The sequence below is a fragment of the Rhodotorula toruloides genome, assembly GCF_000320785.1.
Source record: "Rhodotorula toruloides NP11 unplaced genomic scaffold Scaffold3, whole genome shotgun sequence".
NCBI classification, from domain to species: domain Eukaryota; kingdom Fungi; phylum Basidiomycota; class Microbotryomycetes; order Sporidiobolales; family Sporidiobolaceae; genus Rhodotorula; species Rhodotorula toruloides.
The window spans coordinates 1,374,936-1,400,276 of record NW_015622963.1 but is presented as its reverse complement, the minus strand read 5'-3'; the positions used below and the strand labels follow the sequence as shown (position 1 = coordinate 1,400,276).

Below are 25,341 nucleotides of genomic sequence, written 5' to 3'. Positions count from 1 at the left end.
CACGCTCACCTCGCACACATCGCTTGACGGGCTCGAAGAGAAGCTCATCAGCTCTGCCTGAGCTATCTGCCGCACTCTTGCCGCCCTCTCCCGCTCTTACGACGCCTATCTCGCGCCTCTCCCCCTCATCTCTCGCGAACTCTTCCCCGCCATCCTCCTCGACACAGCCAGTTTGCCGGCTTGCGAGGCTGTTCAGGAAGCTCGTCATCTCTTCCAAAGTCACCGCGTGCGTCGCAGAGTCTCTGCTTGCTTCGTTTGACCTCGTCTGACCTCGTCCTTCCCCACTCAGCAGCAATTTCCCTTGAACCATCCGCTCATTACCGCGACTGATCCGCCATGCCGACTCGCGTACACCTTCCTCAGACCGCCCACCTCCCGCCTCAAGCGACCCAGCCTGGCGTTCCCCCACAAGCGGCGCAACAGCAGCAGGTCCAGCAGAGCGCGGCTGCGGATGCACTGAGCGTAATCTTGGTGACTGGGAGCTACGATGGGACTATACGGTGAGCTCAGGTTCTCCGCGCGCAGAAGGGCGACGAGGTGTTCGAGGCTGGACGGTGTACTCTCGCTTTTCCCCAATGATGAGGCTCGCGCTTGCGAGCAACGGCGGTGTTCGCAGACGTCAGCGCTGATCATAGTCTTCGTCTGTCTCTCGCAGATACTGGGAGGCATGGTCGGGAATCTGCAGCCGAACAATCCAGACGCAAGACCATGTGCGTCCGCATTCCTGCCTCTGCTCCTCGCCGCTTCGCTCCCCTGCCGTGGACGTAGCGTTTGGTCCATTCCGCGTTGGAAGCCGCCGGACGCTGACTTCGCTTGCGACTCCGCAGCAACCAAACCGCCTCGCCATCTCTCCGAACAAGCGCTTCCTCGCGGCAGCAGGCGTCGGTACAGTCAAGCTATACGACATCGCGCAGAGTGCGGCGGCGAGCAGTACGAATGTAGCGCCGGTGCGTGGACAAGTTGGGTCTTCTCTCCCCGCGGACGGTAGGAGCTGACCTCGCTCTTGTGTTTCTCGTATAGCTCGTGACACTGCAAGGTCACACGGCGAACGTGACGAGTTTGGCGTGGCAGAACGAGGCGAAGTGGCTGGTGAGCGGGAGCGAAGACGGGACGGTCAAGATCTGGGATGTTCGGTCAGTCGCGAGATCCGCTTCGCCGACAGCTTTTGCTTCCCGTCCGCGTAGTCCCAGATGCTCGTGTCCTGACACTTCCTCAACTTCCGCAGAACGTCCTCGCCGCAGCGAAATTACGCTCACTTCGCGCCCGTCAACGACCTCGCGCTGCACTCGAACCAGGGCGAGCTCGTCTCGTGCGACCAGAACGGCGCGATCAAGGTGTGGGACTTGGGAGGTGACCGGTGTAGTCACGAGCTGGTGAGTTGTCGAGCTCTACGTTTCAGTACTTCTCGGCGAGTGCATGTCGATGGCAGAAGCTGTTCGAACGGATGGAAACCGCAACTCACTCCTTCTCGCCTTGATACAGCTTCCAGAAGAGGACGTACCGATGCGATCCGTCTCCATCGCCTCAGATGGTTCCGCGCTCGTCGGCGGGAACCACAAGGTACGCTTCCAGTTGCTCGCCAGCGCAGCTTCCGCTCGCTCATGCTTCTCTCGCATCTTCAGGGTGTCGTCTACGTCTGGACCATCCAACCTGGCCTCGCATTCACCGATCTGCAGCCGAAGACGCGCTTCCAAGCGCATTCGCGGTACCTCATCCGGGTGCTCGTCTCGCCTGATACCAAGTGCGCCCGTCGCCTTTCTTTCCTCTCGCTCGTACTGACGCAGTACGCTCAGACAACTCGCCACCTGCTCCGCCGACACGACCATCAAGATATGGACGCCCATCCTCTCGCCTCAAGCCGCCGCCCTCGCCGCTCAAGCAGATCCGAACAACCTGTATGCGCGAGGCGGGATTGCGGACGGGACAGGGTACCAGCTCGAGAAGGTGCTGCAGGGGCATCAGCGGTGGGTATGGGACATGGCGTACTCGGCGGACTCGGCTTATCTCGTTTCGGGTGCGTCCAGCTCTCCCTCTTGAAGCCGCCCCTGCTCGCCGTCGTCGCGTCGCGGGGCAGCTCGATATTACGGAGCGAGCTCGCCGCTGACGCGCAATCTGTCCTCCGCAGCGAGTTCCGACCACACGGCGCGATTATGGGAGCTCTCGAGCGGGACGACCGTTCGACAGGTACGTGGGAACTCGAGCTCTTTCTCTCCTGCCGCCACAAGACGGCATAGACTGATCTGCCTCGATGATCGTGCACAGTACTCGGCGCATCACAAAGCCTGCATCTGCGTCGCTCTCAACGACAGCTCTTCGTAGCTTCTCTCGCATGCCATACAGCTTTTCGAACAGGACTTGTTGCGCACTGAGAGTACATCGGAGAGTTACGCAAGCCCTGCGCCCTCCTCTCCCTTCCAACCTCGCTCGCCGAACCACCTCGAGATTTTCCGCCAGCACTCCTCGTCAATGTCCATGTGCGGCCCCTCGCAGACATCCAGCACGACCGCACCGCGCTTGTCGAGCTTGCGCAACCCGATGTAGTCTTCGGCGTAGAGCGGGAGGTCGGAGTAGGGAAGCGGAGTGGGGTAGCAGGAGGGGTCGGGAGGGAGAGGCGGGCGCGGGCAGTTGGAGGCGGAGGGGGAAGGGACGGTGAAGTGTGATGAATGAGGCGGGACGACAGTTTGTTCGAGACTGCGATCGAGCGAGTCAGTACAGCTTGAAACCAAAGGAGTTCAAGGAGACGGACCTAAAGCGGAACATGACGAAGCGGTTCAAGCTAATCAGGTTCTCCTTGTAGGTCTGATTCCGCGGCTCAACCTCGACACCACCGACCCTCTCTCCCTGCTCAACCTGCCTATCGCCCTCCCGCTCGTTGTCGATATCCTTCAAGAACTCGTTCGCGGCGAGGTACTCATTAATCCGCGCTGGATCGCGGAAGTACTGCGCGGGAATGATGTTTTGTTGTGCCCAGGGCGAGTAGATGGAGGAGCGGACGAGTGAGAGGTGCATGAGACGGCAGGGAGAGAAGGGGGAGGAGCCGGGTGAACAAGGAGGAAGGGCGGAGATGCCCATCTGCGTCGACAGACATGGCACAGATCAGCATGTGACGGATGACTCGCGCACCGCAACGTTGATTGGCTCGCGACAGATTTCGACGCACATGCTGACTTCCGACAGTCACCAGATTCCTCGCCTTGACACCTCCCAGTCCTTCTCCATCACACCGCTCAATCACCGCGCGCAAGAGCTGACCTCCTTGCGAGAAGCCGAGCGCGTCAAACATGCGCGAGGGGTTCAAAGCGGGATCGGTGATTTCGGGGAGAGAGGCGAGTTGGGCGCAGATTTGGGCGACATGAGCGTTGGCTGAGCCGAAGAAAGTCGCTTTCCTGCGAATATGACATCGTCAGTGTTGCGGAAGGCGGAATATGGGACGCGACGTCCGTCTGGCTCCGCTTTCGAACGCTGCGAGGAGAGCGCAACCGGAGAGAAGGACGCACTGATCAGCCGGCCCATCTGCTCCCACCTCCACGATGTGTACGAAGACGCCTTCGAGTCCCTCGGTCGCCTCGAGGTCCGCCTTCAACGACTGCAGGCCAGGTGCGTCGAAGCGGTCGCCCAGTCCGTGCCAGATCTGCGGGAGGAAGTCGATGAACTGTCAGCACCGCGGCAGCTTCTTGACGTCTCTAAAGGCAGGGACGCACGACAATCGGGATCGGAGGAGCGGACGGTCGCAAGAGAAGCTGGGAGGGAGGCGAGAGTGTCGGAAGCGCGAAGGAAGCGGGAAGGGCGGAGAGGAGGACGGCCGCCGCCGCAGACGTGAAGCGCAGCCGCATGATCTGCTGAACGATAGAACAACAACGTCAGTGCCGGGCGAAACGCTGGAACGGCGTTTGCGAGAGCGCGGAAGGACCGAACGAGCGCGTCCAACGGTCCTCGCTCCTCCTGAGGCGAATCGTTGCGACGCTACCCTGCATGTCCTTCTCTTCCATCCGCCGCAATGCCCATCGTACCGCTGCGCTGGCCTCGTCGCCCGCGAATCCCTCATCACTCGACGTCGCCCCACAAGGTCCCGCAGGACGACACAAGGCCCAGGAAGCATCGCAAGGCCCAGTCGTGGTGTATACGTACTCTAACGTCTGACAGGCCAAGCAGGATAGACCGGAAAGCGTTGTGAGCGGAAGCGAGGACGATGTCAGTCTCAAAGGAGTGAGTTGACCATCGACCGCTCACCTCGACAGCGGTGGCAGCTTGGAGATGCTCGTACGGGGCTTGGGATGGCCAGTCCGGCTGCCTGGACTGCTGCTACCCCAACCTGCTCTGTCCCCGCGACGACTGCTACCCTCCGCCTCCTCGCCAGCCTTCTCGCGACGATTCAGCTTGCACACAGCACAGAGACCCGGACGATCAATTGAGACCCGCTATAAACGACCTATCATACCGTCCAGACACCTCGCAACCGCAGCAGCCGCCTCTCGACCACCCTCCTCATCTCCACCGCACACACCCCGATCCTCTGGCGACTCAAAACCGCAGCGGAACCTGTTCAACTTGCGACCATATCAACAGGAATGCGTCAACAGCGTGTTGGACGAGCTGAAGAAGGGAGAGTACAGCCGGTTGGGTGTCAGTTCGCCGACAGGTGAGTCCTCCCGGCTCGCATCATTCATCTTTCGGCGCCGTGCTGCAAGTTAGTCTGCCGCGAAGCGGAGCACGTGCTCTAGGCTGTGGAGGTCTTTATGACAAGCTGCGGACGAGAGCTCACCCAGTCGACGGTTCCTCTCCGCAGGCAGCGGCAAAACAGCCATGTTCACGAACCTCATTTCGCTCATCCCGCCGCGGATACACCCCGTCACTGGCGAACGTGCCGACCAAGTCCTCGTGATCGTCAACTCGATCCAGCTCGCGACGCAAACGGGCGAGGCTATCAGAAGGGCGTATCCGGATCTGGTGAGTATGATCCTGCGGGCTGCAGGCTGACACACGATTCAAGGATCGTACAGTGCTGATGGTTGCTTCTGAGCCATTCACAGGTTGTAGACGTCGAACAGGGCGACAGCAGAGGAAGCGGATTGGGGCATGTCACCGTCGCGACTTTCCAGGTCAGCTTGCCTCTCCCGCCCCTCCAATCTTCGCGCTCACGACCTCGACTACTACAGACTCTCGCGCGAGACGACTGCGCACGACTCGAGAAGTTCATTCCGGAGCGGCACAAAGCCGTCATCATCGACGAAGCCCACCACGCCGCTTCGCCCTCGTACATCGAGATTCTCTCTCGCTTCGACTCGGAGATCGAGAAGCGCTTCGAGGGCGAGGTCAGCGGGACCGGTGAGGCGCAGGAGATGATCAAGGCGAGCCGGATCACGTCGAAGGATGAGGTTGACGCGCTGCAGTCGGCTGCGGCTGCTGCTGAGGTCGAGGCGGAGGAAGGTTTCGAGCCTCTGCCGGAGGAGGAAGAAGAGGTCGACGACATCCTCGAAGTCGCTTCTTCGCCCGCCGCCGCCGCCGCCGTCGCCGCCTCCTCGCCCGTGCCCATCCCCGACCCAGACCCGGATCCCCTCCCGCTCAAGCTCGACTCGCTCGGAAGAGCACGAGTACCGCTCATCGCTTTCACCGCGACGTGGGGACGCTCGGACGGAATCGCGCTTGGCAAGGTGTTTGAGAAGATCGTCTGGCATGGCGAGTGGCTGGACATGATTCGCGGGAAGTGGTGCGTCTGCCTCTCTCCCTCAATCGCCCTCGATGCGCGGATTCTGCACTCATGCTGCCGCACAAACAGGCTCTCGCAACTGCAGTTCACCACCATCCGCCTCGGCGACCGCCTCAACCTCGACGAAGTCGACGTCTCGCGCCAGACGGGCGACTTTGTGCCTTCTAGTCTTGCAAACGCTATGGACAAGTCTGAGTTCAACAACTTTGCGATCGATGCTTGGTTCGAGAAGGCGCAGGGTGAGCAGGCGCTGCCGTTCCCCGCTTCTGCTTCGGCGATAGCTGACGCTCTCATCAATGTGACGCCGCCGCAGACCGCCGCTCGACCCTCATCTTCGCCGCCTCTGTCCCGCACTCGGTCAATCTCGCCAACGCCTTCCGCGAGCGCGGCATCGACGCTCGCTTCGTCTCGATGGCTACCAAGCAGGCGGATCGGGCTGAGCTGTACCGCGCTTTCAGGGCCGGCGAGTATCCGGTGCTCATCAATTACGGGATCTTGACGGAAGGAGGTGAGTGGACGTCTCGAGCGCAGCAGCTGGCGCCCTCTATCTGGCCGCCATCAGCCGCTGAATCTCCTGAGCTTCCTCACAGCCGACTTTCCCGAGATCGACTGCGTCCTCCTCGCACGCCCGACCAAATCGCAAAACCTCTTCCTTCAGATGATTGGTCGCGGCTTGCGGCTCTCGCCTCACACAGACAAGAAGGACTGCCTGATCATCGACTTGCTCGGTTCGGCGGAGAGGAGCGGCGGGATGATGTGCACGCCGACGCTGTTTGGGCTGGACCCGGATACTGAGATCATCGGTAAGCTTGCCTTTGCTTTCTCGGATGCTCGCAACCTCTTTGCGCTTACCGTCGCCGGTCTGCGCAGGCAAGTCGACGGAGGAATTGGAGGAGATGGACAAGGAGGAAGAGGAGGGCGAGGAGAAGGAAGAGGAGGAGAAGAGTCCCGTCCGCCGACTCCACTCGATCCAGTACCAGCACTTCACGACCGCCTTCGACCTCGTCGAGCACCTCGCCAACCCGCGTGACCCGAAGACGGGCGAGAACGTCACTCCCGAAATGCGGCGCTGGACAGGCGAAGGCGGCAACTCGGTCGCTCGGCTGTCACGCAACGCCTGGGTCGGCTGCGGCAACAACGTGTTCATCCTGCAGCTCATGAACAGCGGGTGGGTCAAGATGTCGCCGCATCCGGAGCACGGGTTCATGGCGCAGATCTTCCGCTCGTTCCCGAACGTCGGCGAGCGCAAGTCGCAGGCCGTCTTTAGCCAAACCATCGCGACCGGCTACTCGCCACGCGAGTGCCTCCTCAAGGCCGACACGTACCTCAAGAACCACCGCACGTTCAAGACGTACGGTCTTGGGCGGTACGCCAAGTGGCGGTCAGGCGAGGCGACCGACCGGCAGAAGGAGATGATCATCAACCGCCTCATCCCAAAGAAGGATCGCGAGAACGGCAAGACGACGATCTCGGGCGTCTGGGTCGGCAAGCCCATGGACGTCGAGGTCGACATCATGCGGCCGGGCGGTCTCACGAAGGGCCAGGCGAGCGACATCATCTCGCGCTGCAGACACGGCGCGATTGCGCACTGGAAACGGACGCAGTCTACGATCAAGAAGGAGGAGCGGCAGGTCACCTCGGAGCGGAAGAAGGCTGAGCAGGAACGGATCAAGGTCGAGAACAAGGCGGAGAGGGAGCGAGCGGCGGCGCAGAAGAAGGCGGACCAGCTGATTGCGACGGTTCGCGCGCGGAGGACGCGCAAGGAGGAGGCGGCAGCGGCAGCGGGCGAGGCGGTGGACGGGGAAGATGTCGAAGGGAAGCCGAAGCGGCGAAAGTCGCGCAAGAAGGCAGGCGAGGACGCGAGTGGGCAAGAGGGCGTTGAAGCAGGGGAGGAGAAGCCGAAGAGGCGGCGCACTCGCAAGAAGGTGAACGAGGACGACGCAGAGGGCGAGGTCGACGGGGAGGCTAGTGAGGAGAAGCCGAAGAAGCGGCGGACGCGCAAGGAGGCGGACGAGGAGTTCGTCGAGTCGCCTTAGACGCTAGATCTGTTTTCTGTGCGAGCTCTGTTCACTCCTGTTGTTTGTAGTCTTTCCGCACCGTTCTCTCGCAACGCAACCTCACGCATCTCCAGCAGTATCAGGATTGACGAACTGCGTGAAGTGCAACAACAAGAGAAACTGCAAGACTGTCTATGTGCCGTCTTCGCTCTCACCTCCCGCCAGGCGTCCAGCCCGCAGGCTTGACCTCGTCCGCCGTCTCGCCAATCGGCGTCTGCATGAGGCGCAGGAAGACCTGGAGCGTGACCCATGCGTCGTTCCCGCTGTTGTGATATGCGATAGGCTCGTTGCCGGGCAGGACGATACCGAGCGCGCGGCAGGCGTCTTCGAGGCGAGACTGGCGCTTTCGGCGGGAGAAGCCGGAGAAGAGTCTTTGCGTGTCGAGAAGGAAGCAGGGTGGAGAGTCGGGGATGGCGTCGGAGGAATCTGGAGGGTTGTAGAGCGGCGATTCGGGAGGAGGAAGGAGCGGGTTCCGCTCGTACTTGTTGAGGTCGACGTCGAGCGAGGCGAGCGACTTGGAGTCACTGCGGTGGTCGTGGAGCAGGAGGATGATGGGTCCGGCGAGCTCGTCGGAGGGGAATAGGGTGTCGTGGAGCTCGCGCGCTAGTCGTTGGCGAGGAAGGGTGACCGTCTGACCGAGCTGGAAGTAGTCGCGCGCGTCGGGACAGTAACGCCCGTTCCGCTTGTCCGAGTTCTCTTGAAGGACTGTTGAAAACAAGGCATGAGCACCCTGAGCAGCAAGCGGGAGAAGCGAGCGAACGCACCCAGATGCCGCGCCTCAGTCACCATCTTGCCCGACTGAAGATACCGCAAACTCGCCACGCCGACCTCCGTCACGAGCGCATGATCCAGCTCCCATGTCTCTATGTCCACCGCAACGAACTTTGGCTCGCCCAGCGCTGGCCGCTTCGTCGCTCCGCTGCCCAACCACTGAAAGACCTCCTGCGCCCGCTTCAACTCCCGCCAGTGCGTCTTCGTCGCTGCCCAGTCATCACCGTCCTTCAGCTCGGCAAAGCGCGCCTCGAGCTCTGCCTGCGAGTGAAAGACGTGGACCTTGATGCCACCTGCCTGCGCCGACGAGCGGATGAGGGCCTCGCGCTTGTGCCACGCCGAGTCACGCCAGCTCGCCCGAGCGCGACTGGGTCCCATGAGCTCGGCGAGGGAGTTGAGGAGGGTATCGCATTGCTGCTGGGAGAGGAAGAGTTCCGGAACGCTTTGGGTCGAGGACGCGACGGCTTCGTACAGCGTGAGGGGCCAGCCGCCGAGCGCAGCAGGCAACGTCGTGATCGTGCAGTGCGACTTGAACCACGTCCGCGCGATCGGGTCCCGCTTGAGCAGCTGCGTGTTGGGCCAGCTAAAGCACACTGGTGGGGAGAGCTGAAGGTCAGCAAGCGAGTTATCGGGTGAGAAACAAGCGCCCCGCACCGTACTTCAGCTGCGCAAACACTGCAGGCAGCTGCTGCGCCATCTAGTGCGGCCGCGAGCGAGTTGTCGAGGGGTGTTGAGCGAGACTGATGAGGAGGAATGACGAGGTGCGAGGGAACGGGAGTGTGCGTGAAGGGCACGATGAGTCGTCTAGAGCAGTCTTCTGCTCTCTGACAGTCTAGCAAGCGCGGAAGGAGCGGAGTGAGAGAGCGGGAGGAAGACAAGGCGAGAGCAGGCGGACGAGACGAGGGAGTGATCTCCTGGAAACGCTCGCCGATCAAATACACAGGCCCACGACACTTGCGAGAGGCCAGGAAGCAGAAGAGCGAAGGAGGAGAGCCCGGACGAGAGGGAGCTCGGAGGAGACCTTCGCAACTCTCGCTGACGACTCCGAGCAGCATACGTGCTGGATTGCGAGGCGTTCCCTGCGGCGCAAACAGTCCTCGGAGGACCTGCGATAAGCGAGAAAGAGAGGTTATGGCAGTGAGGGGAAGAAAGGAACGAAAGAGTATGGTTGAGGAGTATCAAGGCGGACGACGGGTACCGCAAGAAGCGCCGGCCGCTTAGGACGCATTCTGCATCTGCGACTGGATGAGACTCCACGCCGACTGGCCGATAGCGGCGATAAACTCGTCGGTGCCGAGCTGCGTCGTGATGCCAGTCTTCTGCTGACACTTGTCGAGCTTGAGCTTGCCGTCGAAGGCGGACTCGAGGAAGTTGTAGGCGTCGGCGGTCCACATGATGGCGGCTGTCGTGTGCGTGAAGCCGGGCGCGGTCTCGAAGAGGATCTTGGCGCCGCGTTTGCACTGCGACTCGACGTACGCAGGAACCGGTGCGTCTGTGGGAGGGCGTGTAGAGTCAGTGGGCCTCTCCTCTGTTTACACGGGGAAGGACGCACAGGAAACGATGTCGTCGGTGGACGAGTGGTACATCAGGGTCGGGCGACGAACGATGCCGTCGGTCGCGGCGGCAGGCGAGATGTCCTTCTTGACGGGTTCGCCCAGCTGACCCAGCTTGCTGTACTTGAGCGCAGTCGAGTAGGTGAACGTCTTTGCGCCGTTGCGGAAGAACGAGACGAGGCTCTTGTCGCCGAGGTACTCGCCGAGTTGGGTGTTGCAGAGCGAGCGAGCTGCCTCGAAGGCTTCGGTGCCATTTGGGAAGAGCTGGTGGCGGATAAAGTGGTCGAGCTCGGGGTAGGCGTTCGAAAGGCCGACGAGGGCGCCCCAGAAGAGGAAGCTGCCGCCGCCCGAGATGCTGGCTGCGCGACGAGGGCGAGGAAGACACGTCGGTGAGCTGGTCTCGGCAAGCTTGTACCTCTGGATAGCGAGCAAACGTACCGAGACCGTCGAAGGAGGCGCTGACAGGAGTACCGCCGTACGCAGCGGCAACAACGTTGAGTTCGCTGCCGTACGTCGGAAGGAACTGGTTCGCCCAGGCGCTTGCGTGCGCGCCGCCCGAGTAGCCGTGGATGACAGCCTTGTAGCCGTCGGTCTTCGGAAGGATGTTCGGGAAGTTGAGCATCGCCCTCAAGCCGTCAATGACGCCGAAAGCTTCCTGCACGCCGGCGATGTACGCAGCGTTCGGTCCCTCGTGGTCCGGCACGGCGACGTACCAGCCCTTGTGCAAGCCAGCGAAGATGTCGATCGCGACGGACTTGAGGAGGAAGTCGGTCGCGTTTGACTTGCTTCCGTTCTGCAGGACGAAGGTGACTTCGCAGTCGCGGCAGGCCGAGTCCATGGGCGCGGCGAGGACCATTATGCGCGGAGGCGAGACCGGTTCGAGCGGAGCGAACAAGGTTGCGGCCGTCACTGCGTCGCCTCCCGTCGCAAGGGTCGTCTTGTCTGTGAGCGACAAAAGCATAGTCAGTATCGCTCGTCTCTAAACGACAAGTGAGCGACTCCGAACACACAGAGGACCTGGTAAGCCCCGGAAGCCTCGGAGTCGAACGGCGTCCAAACCGGTCTCGCCTTGAAGACATGCCCGTTCGCAGCGCGCCCGAACCCGCTGGGCGCGTCGTAGAACGCATCCTTCGATGGCGGTACGCTCGTGCCGGGGGGAGAGAGGGCGAGGCTGCGCCGCTTCGGTGTCGAGGTAGGTGTAGCCGCGGCGAGGGCTGCGAAGGCGAGTGCGACGAAGGCCGTTCGCATCTTGGTGGAAGAAAGGGGAACGAGCGTGGTATCAAACGAGTGTGAGAGACGACGGGCGGACGACGAAGGTCGCTGAGCAAACCCTGTCGAGCGCCTTCGGACAGCAAGGACAACAGACGAGGACCGAGCGGGTGAGAAAGGAGGCGGTGGGCGCGAGGAGCCCCAGCGAGGCGTGTGCGCTTGCCGGTGCCGATGGAAGGCGCACGTGAGCCCAAAGTTGGCCCAACGCGAGGCGAAGCGGTGAGAAAGCCGGTCGGCGGTGGGGTGCAGCATTGTCCTCGAGATGAAAAGGTTGAGGGGCGGCGATGGCAATCTGCAGGGCGTGCGTCGGGTCCGAGAGCAGGTGCGAAGGGGTGGTCGATATGTGTGTCGCGCAAAGCGGTGCGAGAAGCGGCGCAGGTGCAGTCAAGAGGCAGTCTGGAGGTCGAGGGAAAGCGGCGAGGAGGGGTGAAGCAGGGAGGTCAGCCCATTCTCTGCTGGAGTCCGTGTCGGCAAAGCTCCAAGCAAGAGAACGCACTTCGACAGATTGAGTCTCCTGAAGTGAGCGGGAGAGACGGAGGGGAGCCGTTTCAGTGCGAGCGAAGGTGTAGTCGCCACGACTGACTCCTCCCGCGTCGAACGGATGGACTCGGACGGCAAAAGAATCAGAGCAGCAAGGAGACAAGGCCCAGCTTGGCCTAAAGGAAGGCTGAAGTGTCAACAGACAGAGCGAGAGTAAGTCGAGAGCAAGTCGAGAGCGAGAGTAAGTCGAGAGGCGAGTCGGCAGCAATCTGTTCGGCTGATTGAAGCGTCCGGTAGCAGCGAAGGCACAGAGTAACTGTGTCGGAGCCCAAGTAAACCTGCAAGCACGCACCAAAAGTGCGGATCAGCGTCCACTCTCGCCAGCCTCGCGATCTCGGAGGGAGTGTCGAGAAAGCCAACACAGCTAGTGGGCCGTACGCACCATCAGTCCCCTCCAAGTGCTCTTTCCACGCACTCCAGCGTCTTGTTCAGCACCCAGCGCCATCGTTGAATGAGGGATCGAGTTGAGAGATGAAAGTCAAGGAGGAGGTGGGAAGGCGGAACGAGGACGCTGGCGGGCTGAGCGAGGGCGAGCAGCAGTAGTCCAGCTTCAGTGGAATGCGCACAAGCGTAGCAGGCGAGCTGCGGAACGGTAATGAGTGAGGTGGACGAGGGATAGCCAACTTCAAGCTTCAAGGAGAGGCAACGCGAGAGAGACGTGCGGCGGTCTCTGACTGCACGGTCGCGAGCGCCAAGTCGAGGCGACAGCTCTCCCTCAGTCAACGCGCTCGCTCGCTGCTGCTCGCCTCGCTTGGAGCTCGCTAGGAAGTTTTCGAGCCCACCCTCCGTCCCCGTCAACAGCCTGAGGATGAGAAAGAAGACGAAGAAACCATGGTTGCCGAAGAATTCGAGGAGTTCAAGGCTACGGTCGGCAGCCATGCAGGAGAGGATGCGAGCTCGCTTGAGGCGCATTGCTCTTCTCACCCAAACTCTTCAAGTAGCCGAGTTTGACAGCGAGGCAAGACCGTGCGACGAACAGCGCCAGCATCATTCTCGGAAGGAGCATTCTCTCCAGTCTCTCACACGAACGGAGACTCGGAGGGTTGCCACGGCCAAAATGAAGACGAAGTTGCTCTGAAGAGACGAAATCGAGGAGGAGGAAAGCGGGATGTACGACGACGAAGGGATAGACAGAGGCGACCGGGGCGCTTTAGCCAGATCCACCCGAGTAGACCTTGCCGAACATGAGCTCCTGGAGCTTGTCGTAGAGCGAGAGGACACCAGCACCGGCGACACCACGGACTGCGCGCGACGAGGAAAGAATCAAGGTCAGCGGATCCTGCCGTGTTTCGTGCAGTAGGAGGAGACTGTGACTCGCGGATGTTGGCGCCTGCAGACGTAGGAAGGTCAGCGATCGAGTTGGAGAGCCGCGAGGGAAGGAAAGCGAGACGCACCGGCACCCTTGAAGAGCGAGCCCATACCCTCGGCCTTGACGATCTGGCGACCAGCGTCGAACATGGACGAGTAGTGGACCTTCTCGCCCGAGGTCATCTGCGCGCCCGCGACAACCATCAGCAACGACTCTCGCGAAAGGAAAGGAAGGATGCGCACCATCATGCGACGACGGATGGTGTCGAGAGGGTACGAAGCGAGACCGGCACCGGTGGTGACACCCCATCCGAGGAGGAACGAGGCGAGGAACGAGCCCTGGAGCGAGCCAGAGACGACAACCGGCTTGAGCGAGTCGTACATGCCGAAGTAGAGCTGCCCGAGGACGAGAGCGTCAGCGATCGGTTCGCGGCGCAAGCAACGAGAGGGAGGGTCTTCTTACACCGCGGTAGACAATGATGCCGACGACCGACGGGACGAACCCGCGATAAAGACCGGCAACGCCGTCAGAGGCGAGGGTCTTCTTGTAGACGTCGAGGAGGCCGTTGAACTGGCGCTCTCCTCCGCCCTTCTTGGCAGACTTGTTGTCGGCGGCGAGACGGGTACGGGCGTAGTCGAGCGAGTAGACGAAGAGGAGCGAGGTCGCACCGGCGGCACCACCGGACGCGAGGTTGCCGAGCATCCACTTGGTGTAGCCGTCGCGCTTCTGGTCGTACGAGAACAACGACTTGTAGTAGTCCTTGAACGCAAAGTTGAGCGCCTGGGTCGGGAAGTAACGGATGACGTTGGCAGTGTTGCCGCGCCAGACTGCCCGAGAAGCACGTCTTGAAAGTCAGCTCGCGTCGCTCGCTCCGGGTCGCAGCGACGTTGTACGCACACGAAACGAGACCCTCGTCGGCGTAGGTGCGGGCGGCGCAGTCGGCGATGCCCTTGTAGGGGGTGGCGAGGCGGCCCGACTTGAGCATCTCACCCTGGTTCTGGACCAAGACTGCGCGCGAGACGATTCATTCTGGTCAGCTCTGTCTTCCTAGCCCGTACGCGAGCGAGAACGGGGATTGTGACGCACGCTTGATACGCTCGATGGGGGCGGCAGCCGTCTTGGCGACGGCGGCGCTGTTTCGCGGGTTCGCAAGTGGGTCAGTCGCGGTCCCAGTGTCTCCGTGACCCTCCCATGCCGCTCGATAAGCCCCGCGAGGCGTCGTTGTCGCGCGCGAGGCGAGCGTTGGACCACCACCCCGGCGAACACGTCCGTGCGCCCTCGGCCTCTCGACGTCGCGCTCGCGGGACGGGAGTAGCTGGGTGGGAATGACGGGTCGACTCACGAGACACCACCCATCATAAAGTCGGTGAAGAACTCCTGCGGCGTCTTCGACTTCTTGGCCATGGCTGAACAAAGTTTTCCTGCGGTGCGCGGCGACGACGAGCGGTGTGAGTTGGGTGAGCTGGAGAGTGAGCTGGCGTGGCAGCGTTGCTGTTGTCAGCTCGAGTGGCGCGCTGGACGTACTCGAGGCGAGAGCTGCTCTGCTGAGGGAAGAGAGAGAAACGGCGCCGCGCTCGGGTTCGCCTTTTGCGCGCGCCCCGGGCACTCCCGGAACGTGACGTGGCCGAGTAAACAGCCATTACAAACAAACGAATACAAACAGCATTACAACCCACTCGATTAACCCGCTCTCCCTCTCTCCCGCTTCACTCTCGCTCTTCTCGCTTGACTTCGGATGTGGGCTTATCGACGACAACGGTGCTCGCGGGAGCTGGACAAGCTAGACCGGGATCAAAGCGAGGCAGGCGCCCGCCTCGAGAACTCTCAGTCTTCTCCCTCGGGTCTCTCCCTCTTCCTCAGCTTCCGACGACTCCTTTCGACCACCAGCGACGTCAACTCGTCGACCTGACGACCCCTGCGTCTCTCGCGGCCCTTCGGGGGCGTGAGGCATGCAGGAGGAGGACCTCTCCCACGCCTTCTCCGCTTCTCCCTTCCCTCGCTCGCTCTCGGTACATCGCAGACCCTCCTTCATTTACGACGTTCTCGCCTCCATCGCATCGGCTCGTACCAATCCTGCGCCCGCTCGAGTCGAGCTCGACGACACGGCAGACAAACTGGCCTCCTCGATTGATTCTACCAAGTCTCTCATCCTCTTCTCCGCTTCCGAGGCTTCGACCTCACTCGCAACGAGCCCCAAACGTCGACCTTACGACGACCATGCTCTGCGCAAGATCTTGCAGAGCTTGGAACGGTGGCACACGCTTGGCGCTGGCCTTCGTTTGCTCTCCTCGCTCAAGTGTATTCGCTGCTCACCCAAAGCCCGCCAAGTCTCTTTTGAACCCTCAGCTAGCTCCGTCTTTCGCTCGCCAGGGCCGTGCGAGAAGAGGCTGGACATTGCGCTCGAGCGAGAGGAACCTCGAGTCGGTACATACCGTCGTCCAGACTCGCTCGCAGCGACGAGGAAGTCGACCCGCTCGCTCGTGCTCCGCCTAGTCATTCGCTCGTCAAGCAAGCCAGCCGCCGGAGACGAACAATGAACAAGATGAACAATACGAGCACCAAGCAAAACGCAGAAAGAGCACAACTTGCTCGCTACGAGAGACTCCCAAGCCCAGCCCAACACAACACTCGAGGGACCCCTCCGCGCCGTCGTCTTTGTGAATGAATAGAAAGACGGGGGTCACCCTGCCTCCCCTCCCTCTCCTCCTCCTCGCACGCTCAATAAGCATCCCCCTCCCCACCCTCCTCCCCAAACCCACACTTCGCGAACAACACTCCCTCGCGCTTTTGTTTCTCGAGGTGCTTGTGCTTCTTTTCGGATGCGAGGAGGGCGGAGAGAGAGGACCAGGGGAGGAGGGTGAGGCGTGAGAGCGGTGCGTCTTCCGTGTCGAGATCCTGCGCGCACGCGAGGCGTGTCAGCGAGCAATCCGCAACGTCGTGTACTCGCGCTCCTCCTGCTGCAGCAAGACAGCGACGAGACGAGTGAGAGACCGGACGCACCACCTCACCCAGCAACACCACGTTCTCGCCCCTGACCAGAAAGACCCCTCGGTCCGTCTGCGCGTAAGATTTGGAAGGCGGGTGAAACAGTCGCTCGATTGTTTGCGTCAAGACGAGGTTGGCTGCGATTGCATTTCGAGAGGGAAGGTGAGGAGGGAAGGGGAGAGGTTCGTAGGCATGGGCGAGGCGCAGATGGGGAGGTGCGCGAAGGGAGACTGTATGGTCAGCTTGAGCGAGCGAGCGACCCTTCCAAGCCGGCCAGTCAAGCGAGAGAGGACGATGAAACGCACCGTACTGATCGTAGCTCCTCAGCACGCCCACCAACTTTCGGTCGTCCCGCAGATGCACCATGACCTTCTCTGTTTCCCAGGAGCACATCCACGATCAGCGCGAACCCACCGAGAGACGAGAGGGGGAGGGACGGACTGTCGACCAGCTCGATGAGCGCGCCAGAGGTCGTGAACTGGAGGTTGCCCAGCGGGTCCATGGCGGGCTTGAAGCGGACCCTGCAGCGGGCGGACTGGCTGTACGGGCTGAGCGAGCGGGTGGAGCGAGTTGAGCCGACGGCTTCGAGAACGAAGACGAGGAGAGTGAGGTAGCGGCGAAGGCTCGCTCTGCGCTCCAAGGGGCTTTCTGGATGGAGCAATGTCTCGAGCCAACTAACGATGCATTTTACATGGCAAGGGGAGAAACCGCCGACTAGAAACCAAACATGTTCTCGTCCTCGACGTAGCCCCAGTCTGCGTGCAGCGGGGCGTCAGCGGATGCTGCAATCCGGAGTAAGAGAGTCGGTGCTCACCTCGCAGTGCCGGAAGCGCCGCCTTCTGGATCATGGCGGGCGGACCGCAGAGGAAGACGACAGAGTCCTTGTCGGGCGGGAAGAGGGCGTCGCGGAGGAGGTCGGCGTCGACATGGCCACGGCGGCCGGTCCAGTCGTCGCTTGCCGGGTGACTCAGCACGTGGGTGATGCGCAGTTGTCCCTCCTTCGCCTCCTTCTCGAAGCGGTCCAACTCGGCGTGCAGGAGGATGTCGTCTTCAGACTTGTTGGCGTCCACGACGCGCAGCTGCGTGTCGTCCTTGGCCGAGAGAAGGATGCGGGCGATGAGCGCAAAGCCTGGGGTGATACCGGACCCCCCGAGGACGAGCGAGACGCGCGAGAAGCGGCGCTGCTGGCCCTCGCCGAGAGTGAAGGTGCCGTTGCCTTCGTAGACGATGTCGCCAGTCGGACCGCGCATCTCGACGTCCTCGCCGATCGGGATGCAGTCGAGGATGTTTGAGAGGGCGCCGCCGGGCTGGTTGGTGTCGGGGAAGTAGGTCTTGACGGTCAGGTCGAAGGTGCCCTGGCCGTCTTGCAGCGTCTCGCGCTCGTCCTCGACGCCGCTCACTGCGCCGCTACCCTCTGTACGGTCGGCGGTACGAGCAGGCAAGAGCGGGCGGGTGGGCGTGTAGCTGCGGATGAGCATCCGGTCCGGCATGTGGAAGCCGATGAGGACGTGCTGGCACGTCCCCAATCCGAGCGTGTCCTTGCCGTCCGGCAGCTGGAAGGTGTACTTGCGCGTGTCGTGCGAGACCTCGCTTCGGTCGAGCAGGCGGACAGGGACCCAGCGATGCTTCTTCAGCGCCAATTTCTGGTCCGCGTCCTTGCCGCCGGATGCCGCAGCCTCCTTGGCGGCAGCCTCGGCCGACTGCTTGATGAACTGCTTGGCCTTGTCCGTGACCGATCCGAGGATGCAGTCTGCAATGTGAGTGAGTGAGGACGAACTCCCGTAGTGAGGACAGCGAGAACTCGGGGCGCACCTTTCAGCTTCCCGTACGCGTAGTCGTCGTGGATGCTGGCAAACTCGTCCGTCGTCTGCTGGTGGACCTTTCCGGCGTGCGAGAGGATGGCGGCCTTGCCGCCCGGGTGCCAGTCGAGCACGCTCGTCGCATCGTAGACCTTGCCGTCGACGACGATCCAGCAGTCGTCGGCGCGACTGTGCTTCTCGATCTCCTCGCGGGTGAACTGCTTCTCGGGCGTACCGGCTTCTTGCTTCGCCTGGGCGATCTTGTTCTCCTCGCTCGGCTGCATCCAGCCGCCTTCGCCGGTACCGGGCTCGACGGGGTGACGGAAGACAACCGAGAGGCCGTCCTGTCCCTGCTGCTGCCGCTGCTGCACCTCGGACCGCACGACGTACTGGCTATTGTTCATCATGCCCATGATGTTCCAGACGGGCCGCTCGGGCTGCGTGTTCTTGGTCGAGTTGAAGGCTCGCACGGTGATGCTCTTGGCGTTGAGGAGCTGCGCCATGTCGACGTCGACGTGCCAGTGCAGCCACGTCCAGAACTTGGTCCCGTGGCGGACGGGCTGGTCCGGGAACGTGCGCATGCAGTAGAGCCACTCGTCGCCGCCGTCGAGCGAGACCTCGACGCGCTGCACCTCGAGGCCGCCGCCGTCGTAGGCGTATCCCTGGACGCGGTACGAGCGCCGACCTGCAGCGGAGCCGAAGCTGACGGTCTCGCCGTGTTCGGGGCGGACGATGACCGAATTGAGGTTCTGCTCGTTGCACTTGGTGTCCGGGTGATGGAACATGGTGTGGGCGATTGGGTCGTCCTCGTCGGCGCTGCGGACGAAAGCCGGCACGACGCGGTTGTCCCAGATGTGGTAGTGCGAGCTGTTCTCGCGCTCGGTGATCCAGATGCGCCGCAGCCACTTGACGCAGCGGCCGCCGACGAAGCCCGGGACGACGAGGCGGACGGGGTAGCCGTGGTCCGGCGGCAAGTTGACGCCGTTCATCTCGTACGCGAGGAGGACGTCGTTGTGCGAGTTCATGGCGTACGCGAGCGGGATGCACGTCTCGTACGTACCCTCGCTGAGCTCGTCCTGGCCGGCAAAATTGACCCACAGCTGCCGCGACTGCAGCTGCGCATCGACCTCGTCCGGCACGATGCCTGCCGAGGCGAGCACGTCGCGCAGCAGCGCGCCCTTCCAGTAGGCGCACCCGACTGCGCCGGCACCCCAGTTGAAGCCTTTGCCCTTGCGGATCATGTTGAGCTCCTTGCGCCGGTTGCCGTCGCAGGCGAGGTAGACCGGGAAGCTAACCGCCTCGAAGTCGTCCTTGATGTCGTCCATCGAGAGCGAAAGCCGCGCACCCGGCCCGAGACCAAGGTCGCGGTCGACCTCGACGTCGACGCGGTGCAGCTCCCACAGGATGCGCGGCACCGAGCCGTGGTTGCGGACGTAGTGAAGCTCGTTGGGCGTGATGAGGCCGGCGTCGAACAGCTCGGTCAGGTGCGGCTCGGCGTTGAGGGGGTGCTTGCCCGTCAGCCGCACGAGACCGGTTGCGCGCGGAAGCCAGTTGTCCGGGCTGAACTGATCCTGCTCGTCGATGGAGATATCGGTGCGGTTCCGAAGATCGCGCGGCATGGCGTGTCCGCTGCCGTCGTTGATCTGCAAGCCCGCGACATACTCGGACTCGCCCTTGAGGTTCTCCAAGAGCGCCTGCTCCTGAGGGCTACGCTGCTTGTCGCCCTCGCCGCCGCCGCCGCCGTCGCTCCTTGGCTCATGCTGCTTCTCCTCCGTCGGCTTCGGCTTCTTCTCAGTCTCGGCGCTCCCGTGCTCCTTCTTGCCGTCGTCCTCGTGCTCCTTCTTGTCATCGCCATGCTGCTGCTGCTCCTGCTGACTGCGCTTCTTGGCGTTGGCGGGCCAGTCCTGCTCGTTCTTGACCCAGTCCTCGGTCTCGTTGAGCACGTAGCGCCAGCCGATGGGCCTGTCAGCCGGGTAGCGCAGGTGCAAGTCCTCCTGGCGCTCGACGACCTCGCGAAAGTTGACGAGGCGGCCTGCGCTCCTCTCCTCGCGGAGCGTCTCGAGCTGAGCCTTTGCACGGGCAACGTCCTGCTCGTGCTCGTGCTCCGTTTCGTCGATGTCGATGCTGCTGCCGGGTGCCAAGCCTGGCGCGCGGTCGTCGCGGTTGCGGAAGCCGACGCGGTGCTGGTGTCCGCCTGACCAGTCTGGCTCGTCCTCGATCTCCTGCGCCGACGACCCTGGGTGGGCGTTCACCACAACTCGGTGTCTGCGATGCGCCATCGGTTGTCGAGCGAGCCTGTCGCGCTGCTTCCGTGTCGAGAGTGTCTGCGAGGGCTGTCCGTCGCGGAGAAGAAGGGAGAGATGTCAGCGGGCCGTGTCGCTGCGCGGGTCAGCGCGATGGACTCACGGAGGTCTGTGCACACGGTCGTGGGCTCCAAGTCAAGCTGGTGAATCGCCAGCGCCAGACGACGAGCGCAGGAAGAGTGGAGATGTTGGCCCCACCTGACCCGGCTCGAAACCCCCTGTCGCCGCCAACAGCGCACTCAGTTGCGGTCAGTCGGGACAGATGGCCTGCGAAGAGAGACGCTGTCGAGTCTGCTGGACCGCGCGAGGCCGGATGCGGGAGTAGCGCGAGAATGAGGCACACGAAGACGTTCAAGGACGACTGGAGAGTCGCCAACAGCGGCAGGGGCCTCGCTAGTCTTCAGGGGTGCGAGCATGATGCTGAAGAGCTCCATGCGATCGTCGGCCGTCTTCATCGCCCGTGAGCAACGAAGCGAGGTCGTGCGCCGCCGAGGGGAGTGAGCTGGATGAAGGGGGACGCCCCAACCCGCGGGCGTTCCGCTCGAGCGAGTGCCTGCATGAGTAGCTTCGTTCTGCAGCACACGCCGTCGCAGCGAGCCAGCCAGAGCGTGAGCGGGCGAGAGTCGGGTCGTGGTTCGTCCTCGAGCCAAGGTTGTTCTGCGGCACACCACCCAACACACCCCCTCACCCCCTTGTGAGTCTCGCTCTGCACGCACAGCACACTCTGCACGTACGCCAGTACGACCCAGCCACACCGCCGAGGCGCCGGAGCGGGAGCGAGCGAGCAGCGCGCGATGCGGGCACAAACTTCGTCGGGCAGGGACAGCGGCGCGACACTCGCTCCTGGGCTGGTTCTGGCGGGACTGGGCGGGCTGGATGAAGTGCTGGAGGAGCACGGAACTCGAGCCGAGTCGCCTGGAGCGGTGGACGAGCAGGGACCGGTCGACCATCTCCAGCTCGAACCGAGCACTCAGGCTGACCTTTGCTCTCCCGGTCCGTCAACAGTTCTGGTGCGGCTCGCTTTCGTCTCGTTCGACTCGGTGGTACTTGCATCGGACTGGGCACTTTGAACGGGCGACTCAGGTGGCGTGGTGGGCGAGAACGAGGGTCGAGGGGGAAGGCTTTGCGGTGGATGGCGGAGAGTGCGACAGGACGATGGGACGTGCGGGCAATCGCCAGAAGGTCACAAGGAGGTGCTGAAACGTGGAGGAAGCGCACGGCATCTTTGGCGGTGCGAGGGGAAATGCTGCCCGTCCACCGACACTCGACCACCTCCATCCATCGCCAGTTCGCCCTCGCCCGCCGCCGATCCAGCTCCAGTACTGCCAATCCCGACGTCTCGACAACTCTGCTCCTCACCACACCTACAACCCATCCCAGCCACCTCCGAACCTCACAAGCTGACCTCTCCCTCGTTCTCCGCCAACTCAGGTTGCAGCAATGGCCGCCGCCTCGATCAAGATCGTCAAGAAGAGGACTAAGCCCTTCGTGCGTTTCCGGGTCTTTGCGGAAACTGGATCGAACGGATACGGGTGTCCGTCCAGCTAATCACCGTTCGTCTCCCCGTTCCCTATCGTCTTCTCCTTGTTCCGCCATACTTCTCGTCCATCTACGCGATCGACTCGTCATCCTCCCCCTCCATCCCCCCGACCTACCTTCCACGCACAACTGCTCTGGCCTTCTCTGCCCGCGAGCAGAAGCGCCACCAGTCGGACCGCTATGCGGGCGTGAAGGAGGCCTGGCGCAAGCCCAAGGGTATCGACAACAGGGTCCGCCGCCGCTTCAAGGGCCAGCTCCCGATGCCCTCGATCGGTTACGGCTCGAACAAGAAGACCCGTCACCTCCTCCCCAACGGCAAGAAGGAGTTTGTCGTCCACAACGAGAAGGACGTCGAGACGCTCTTGATGCAGGGCAAGCAGTGAGTCGATTTGTCCAGAACTCGGCGAGGAAGAGGGAGTTGGCGAGGAGTTCAGCTGACGGGTTCTTTCATAGGTTCGCTGCTACCATCGCCTCGTCTGTCTCGGCTCGCAAGCGTGTTGCCATCGTCGAGAAGGCGCGCGTCGTGAGTCCCCACATCGCTCTGCCGTCGTAGCGCGAGATACTGACCAGCACGCGCTTGCACCTCCTCCACCGTCCCCCGTACCTCACAGCTTGGCGTCAAGGTCAACAACTCGAACGCTCGCGTCCGCACCGAGGAGGCATAAGCGTTGTAGCTGGTGTAACGCTTTGGTTTGGCCCCGAAACCGTCTGTCCCTGCGAGAGTTGTTTTTCCGTCGTTCGCGCGTCTCCCGTCCACCACAGCCTGGTCTGCTGCGAGCTGTTTGAAAGGTCTCGGCGCTGTTCACGACTCTAGACAGCCTCCCGCGCTGTCTACCGCCCCGAGCTTCTTTCATCGCTTTCATCTCTCCACAGCTCCCACACACCCACACCCGCTCGAACGATGCCCAAACGCTCTACAGCTGCCTCTCAAGGAATGGACGTCGACCTTGTGCCTCCGCAGCAGCAGAAGGTGGGACAGGGGAAGCGGAGGGAGCGGGACGAGGGAGGCGAGGAGGAGGGAGATGAGGGCGAGGGAGGGAGCGACGTCGAGGTGCGTTGGGCTCGTCGGGACTCTCAGAAAGGTGTTCGGAGCGCTGACAAGGTCGCGCGCAGATGCTCGACGTCAACTTCTCCTTCTTCGACCCTCAACCTCAAGACTACCACTCTATCAAGCTGCTCCTCTCCCAGCTCTTGCAGGGGGACGCAGCGAGTCTGGATCTGGGAGGCGTGACGGATATCGTACTGGAGCAGAAGCTGGTCGGGAGTACGGTCAAGACGGATAGTGGAGATGAGGACGACAAGGCGCATGAGGGGGATCCGTACGCGGTGTTGACTGTGCTCAACTTGAACGTTCACAAGGTACGTAGTGTGCTCTTTAATCTGCTCGAGCGCCGCGCTGACGAAGCTCGCGGCCTTGCAGTCCAACAAAGCCCTCTCGTCGCTCGTCTCGTACATCCTCTCGAAACTCCCCTCCTCGTCCGCCTTCCACTCGACTCTCTCGTCCCTCCTCTCCGTCGACGCAGCCGCCTCAAGCGCGTCAAAGCCGTCGCATGTCGGGCTCGTGCTGAGCGAGCGGATGGTGAACATGCCCCCGCAGATTGTTCCGCCCATGTACAGGATGCTCAGCGAGGAGTTGCAGTGGGCGAAAGACGATGTGCGTTCCCTCCTTCCCTTTATGCTCGCCTTCTGCTCAGCTCTCGAGTTGTGCGCGGCTGATGTTGAATGTCGCACGCACAGGGCGAACCGTACCATTTCTCGCACCTCCTCTTCGTCTCGCGCGTCTTCAAGTCCTCCCTCTCCGCCCTCGACGACGACCCAAATGCCGCGCTCGAAGCCGCGATCGTCGCAGAGGCAGAAGCCAAGGCCAAGGTTCCGCCCAAGAAGAAGAAGCAGCGCAAGGCGGGAGGAGCGGAGCAGGAGGAGGAGAAGTTGTGGATGTATCATGTCGAGGACGAGTTCATTCAGAAGGTGCGTTGGTTTCCGTTCGAGGTGGACTGCTCTCGATGCTCTCGTCTACAGTCGCATCGGATCCGCCGACTGACAGTAACTCTGCCCGCGCAGTTCGCTGAGCACACACACGTCTTTGACTTTTCGAACAACTCGCGGCGGGCAGAAGGCGGCGGGCAGGACCAGTTTGGTGTCGACATGAAGGGGCAGCTCATGCTCGTCCCGTGGCCCAAGTTCAGCGACATCGTTGACGGCCTCGAGGCGTTCGTTGGGCCTGTCTAGTAGTCGGCGCACGTGCATTGCCAGGTCGTCACACGCTCACGCAAACGAGAGAAAGCGAGTTGCAGGTTTGTATTGGTGAATGAATACAAAACCTGTTGTAATCAGTTCTTGTATCCGAACGCTGGCTTGCTTCTTCTCTTCACCCTCCGTCTCGCTCTCGCTCTCCAGGACTCGTACTCTTCTCCAGCCGCCTCTCCCCCTCCTCCTCTCCCTCACCATGTCCTCCGACTCGTCCCCCGCCGCCGCCGCCGCCCCCTCGACCTCGCCCTCGTCCGCGTCGAACCCGCAGACCCAGGGTGGCCCGCCTGCCAACACGCCCGCCGCCGCACCTACCGCTGCTACGATCGCCAACTCGGGCAACCCGGACGCGATCCACCAGCCCGGACAGACGGAGGACGACGGGTTGACGTTGAGGGCGTTGGTCAGCTCAAAGGAGGCAGGTCAGTCGCACGCTCGCTCACACGCAGTGGGAGGACTGGGGAGGACTGGCAGGCGCTAGATTTGGGCTCGGAACGAGCCGGGCACAGTAGCTCGAACGGGCGGGCTTGGCTGGGAACGCTTTCATTGGCACGAGGGAGGAGGCGAAAAACCGCGCGTGTTTGCACGAGATGCTGGGGCTTTGCTGGGCTATGCGCAATCTTGACTGGACTCCTACAGTACGCTGACCCATTGCACGCGCGGCCAACGCCTCCAGGTGTCATCATCGGCCGCGCTGGAGCGACGATTGCCCAGATTCGCACCGACGCCAATGTCAAGGCTGGTGTCTCCAAGGTCGTTCCCGGTGTCCCTGACCGTGTCTTGAGCATCGGCGGTACCGTCGAGAGCGTCGCCAAGGTGCGTTGAGCGAAGCGCCTCGAGTTGGCCTGGCTCTTTCTGTCAAAGGAAACGAACTAACTCAGAGCTCATCTCATGTGCACAGGCCTACTCTCTCGTCGCGCAGACGATCCTCGAGAACCCAGTCCCGTCGGGCAGCTCCCCCAGCGGCGGCGACTCGTCCGCCGTCTCCCCCTCGGCGTCTGCCTCGATCCGCCTCCTCATCTCGCACCTCCTCATCGGCTCCGTCATCGGCAAGGGCGGTTCCAAGATCCGCCAGATCCAGGAGCTCGCCCAGGCGCGCATGGTCGCCTCGAAGGAGATGCTCCCCCAGTCGACCGAGCGCATCGTCGAGGTTACCGGCCAGCCGGAGAGCGTCCGCCTCGCCGTGCAGGAGATTGCCAAGTGCCTTATCGAGGACTGGGACCGCTCGCAGGGAACGGTCCTCTACCACCCTGGCGCTGAGG

General features: G+C 62.4%; 11 protein-coding genes across 11 annotated transcripts in view; 5 read left to right on the top strand and 6 right to left on the bottom strand.

The window, feature by feature from the left end:
• Nucleotides 1–336: 336 nt before the first annotated feature.
• RHTO_05111 (WD repeat protein, G protein beta subunit-like protein) lies at nt 337–2,319 on the top strand (the record flags this gene model as incomplete). Its single annotated transcript, XM_016418774.1, has 10 exons — nt 337–500; nt 656–710; nt 828–947; nt 1,021–1,133; nt 1,226–1,373; nt 1,483–1,560; nt 1,623–1,741; nt 1,794–2,014; nt 2,126–2,184; nt 2,263–2,319. 10 exons carry the CDS (start codon nt 337–339, stop codon nt 2,317–2,319), a joined length of 1,134 nt encoding a protein of 377 aa, XP_016276050.1.
• Nucleotides 2,320–2,384: 65 nt separating this feature from the next.
• On the bottom strand, nt 2,385–3,833 carry RHTO_05110 (palmitoyl-protein thioesterase; the record flags this gene model as incomplete). The annotated part of the gene is made up of 5 exons (XM_016418773.1): nt 2,385–2,691; nt 2,747–3,072; nt 3,161–3,386; nt 3,498–3,631; nt 3,702–3,833. 5 exons carry the CDS (start codon nt 3,831–3,833, stop codon nt 2,385–2,387), a joined length of 1,125 nt encoding a protein of 374 aa, XP_016276049.1.
• A 421-nt stretch (nt 3,834–4,254) lies between these two features.
• On the top strand, nt 4,255–7,743 carry RHTO_05109 (UvrABC complex, subunit B; the record flags this gene model as incomplete). The annotated part of the gene is made up of 9 exons (XM_016418772.1): nt 4,255–4,639; nt 4,787–4,947; nt 5,031–5,099; nt 5,157–5,325; nt 5,545–5,707; nt 5,777–5,946; nt 6,021–6,215; nt 6,298–6,510; nt 6,578–7,743. The coding sequence occupies 9 exons, from the start codon at nt 4,255–4,257 to the stop codon at nt 7,741–7,743; spliced, it is 2,691 nt and encodes an 896-aa protein (XP_016276048.1).
• A 172-nt stretch (nt 7,744–7,915) lies between these two features.
• RHTO_05108 (ribonuclease H-like domain containing protein) lies at nt 7,916–9,232 on the bottom strand (the record flags this gene model as incomplete). Its single annotated transcript, XM_016418771.1, has 3 exons — nt 7,916–8,469; nt 8,529–9,128; nt 9,190–9,232. 3 exons carry the CDS (start codon nt 9,230–9,232, stop codon nt 7,916–7,918), a joined length of 1,197 nt encoding a protein of 398 aa, XP_016276047.1.
• Nucleotides 9,233–9,752: 520 nt separating this feature from the next.
• RHTO_05107 (secreted lipase) lies at nt 9,753–11,336 on the bottom strand (the record flags this gene model as incomplete). The annotated part of the gene is made up of 4 exons (XM_016418770.1): nt 9,753–10,027; nt 10,088–10,447; nt 10,527–11,030; nt 11,099–11,336. 4 exons carry the CDS (start codon nt 11,334–11,336, stop codon nt 9,753–9,755), a joined length of 1,377 nt encoding a protein of 458 aa, XP_016276046.1.
• A 1,711-nt stretch (nt 11,337–13,047) lies between these two features.
• Nucleotides 13,048–14,610, bottom strand: RHTO_05106 (solute carrier family 25 (mitochondrial carrier); the record flags this gene model as incomplete). The annotated part of the gene is made up of 7 exons (XM_016418769.1): nt 13,048–13,139; nt 13,292–13,388; nt 13,449–13,601; nt 13,669–14,033; nt 14,104–14,214; nt 14,293–14,339; nt 14,549–14,610. 7 exons carry the CDS (start codon nt 14,608–14,610, stop codon nt 13,048–13,050), a joined length of 927 nt encoding a protein of 308 aa, XP_016276045.1.
• A 1,314-nt stretch (nt 14,611–15,924) lies between these two features.
• RHTO_05105 (U6 snRNA-associated Sm-like protein LSm1) lies at nt 15,925–16,693 on the bottom strand (the record flags this gene model as incomplete). Its single annotated transcript, XM_016418768.1, has 4 exons — nt 15,925–16,101; nt 16,207–16,328; nt 16,497–16,565; nt 16,633–16,693. The coding sequence occupies 4 exons, from the start codon at nt 16,691–16,693 to the stop codon at nt 15,925–15,927; spliced, it is 429 nt and encodes a 142-aa protein (XP_016276044.1).
• A 212-nt stretch (nt 16,694–16,905) lies between these two features.
• Nucleotides 16,906–20,269, bottom strand: RHTO_05104 (sulfite oxidase; the record flags this gene model as incomplete). Its single annotated transcript, XM_016418767.1, has 3 exons — nt 16,906–16,946; nt 17,006–17,941; nt 18,004–20,269. The coding sequence occupies 3 exons, from the start codon at nt 20,267–20,269 to the stop codon at nt 16,906–16,908; spliced, it is 3,243 nt and encodes a 1,080-aa protein (XP_016276043.1).
• An 818-nt stretch (nt 20,270–21,087) lies between these two features.
• RHTO_05103 (60S ribosomal protein l32) lies at nt 21,088–22,497 on the top strand (the record flags this gene model as incomplete). Its single annotated transcript, XM_016418766.1, has 5 exons — nt 21,088–21,303; nt 21,725–21,781; nt 21,838–22,211; nt 22,286–22,355; nt 22,444–22,497. The coding sequence occupies 5 exons, from the start codon at nt 21,088–21,090 to the stop codon at nt 22,495–22,497; spliced, it is 771 nt and encodes a 256-aa protein (XP_016276042.1).
• Nucleotides 22,498–22,733: 236 nt separating this feature from the next.
• RHTO_05102 (protein bcp1) lies at nt 22,734–24,061 on the top strand (the record flags this gene model as incomplete). Its single annotated transcript, XM_016418765.1, has 5 exons — nt 22,734–22,883; nt 22,946–23,191; nt 23,253–23,486; nt 23,570–23,800; nt 23,894–24,061. The coding sequence occupies 5 exons, from the start codon at nt 22,734–22,736 to the stop codon at nt 24,059–24,061; spliced, it is 1,029 nt and encodes a 342-aa protein (XP_016276041.1).
• Nucleotides 24,062–24,278: 217 nt separating this feature from the next.
• Nucleotides 24,279–25,341, top strand: part of RHTO_05101 (KH domain RNA-binding protein) — a gene marked incomplete at both ends in the record, with an annotated part of 1,703 nt that continues 640 nt past the window's right edge. The window contains 3 exons of the mRNA XM_016418764.1: nt 24,279–24,501; nt 24,756–24,895; nt 24,981–25,316. Of these exons, the coding sequence (XP_016276040.1) occupies nt 24,279–24,501; nt 24,756–24,895; nt 24,981–25,316 (699 nt within the window). The remainder of the gene's footprint in view (nt 24,502–24,755; nt 24,896–24,980; nt 25,317–25,341) is intronic.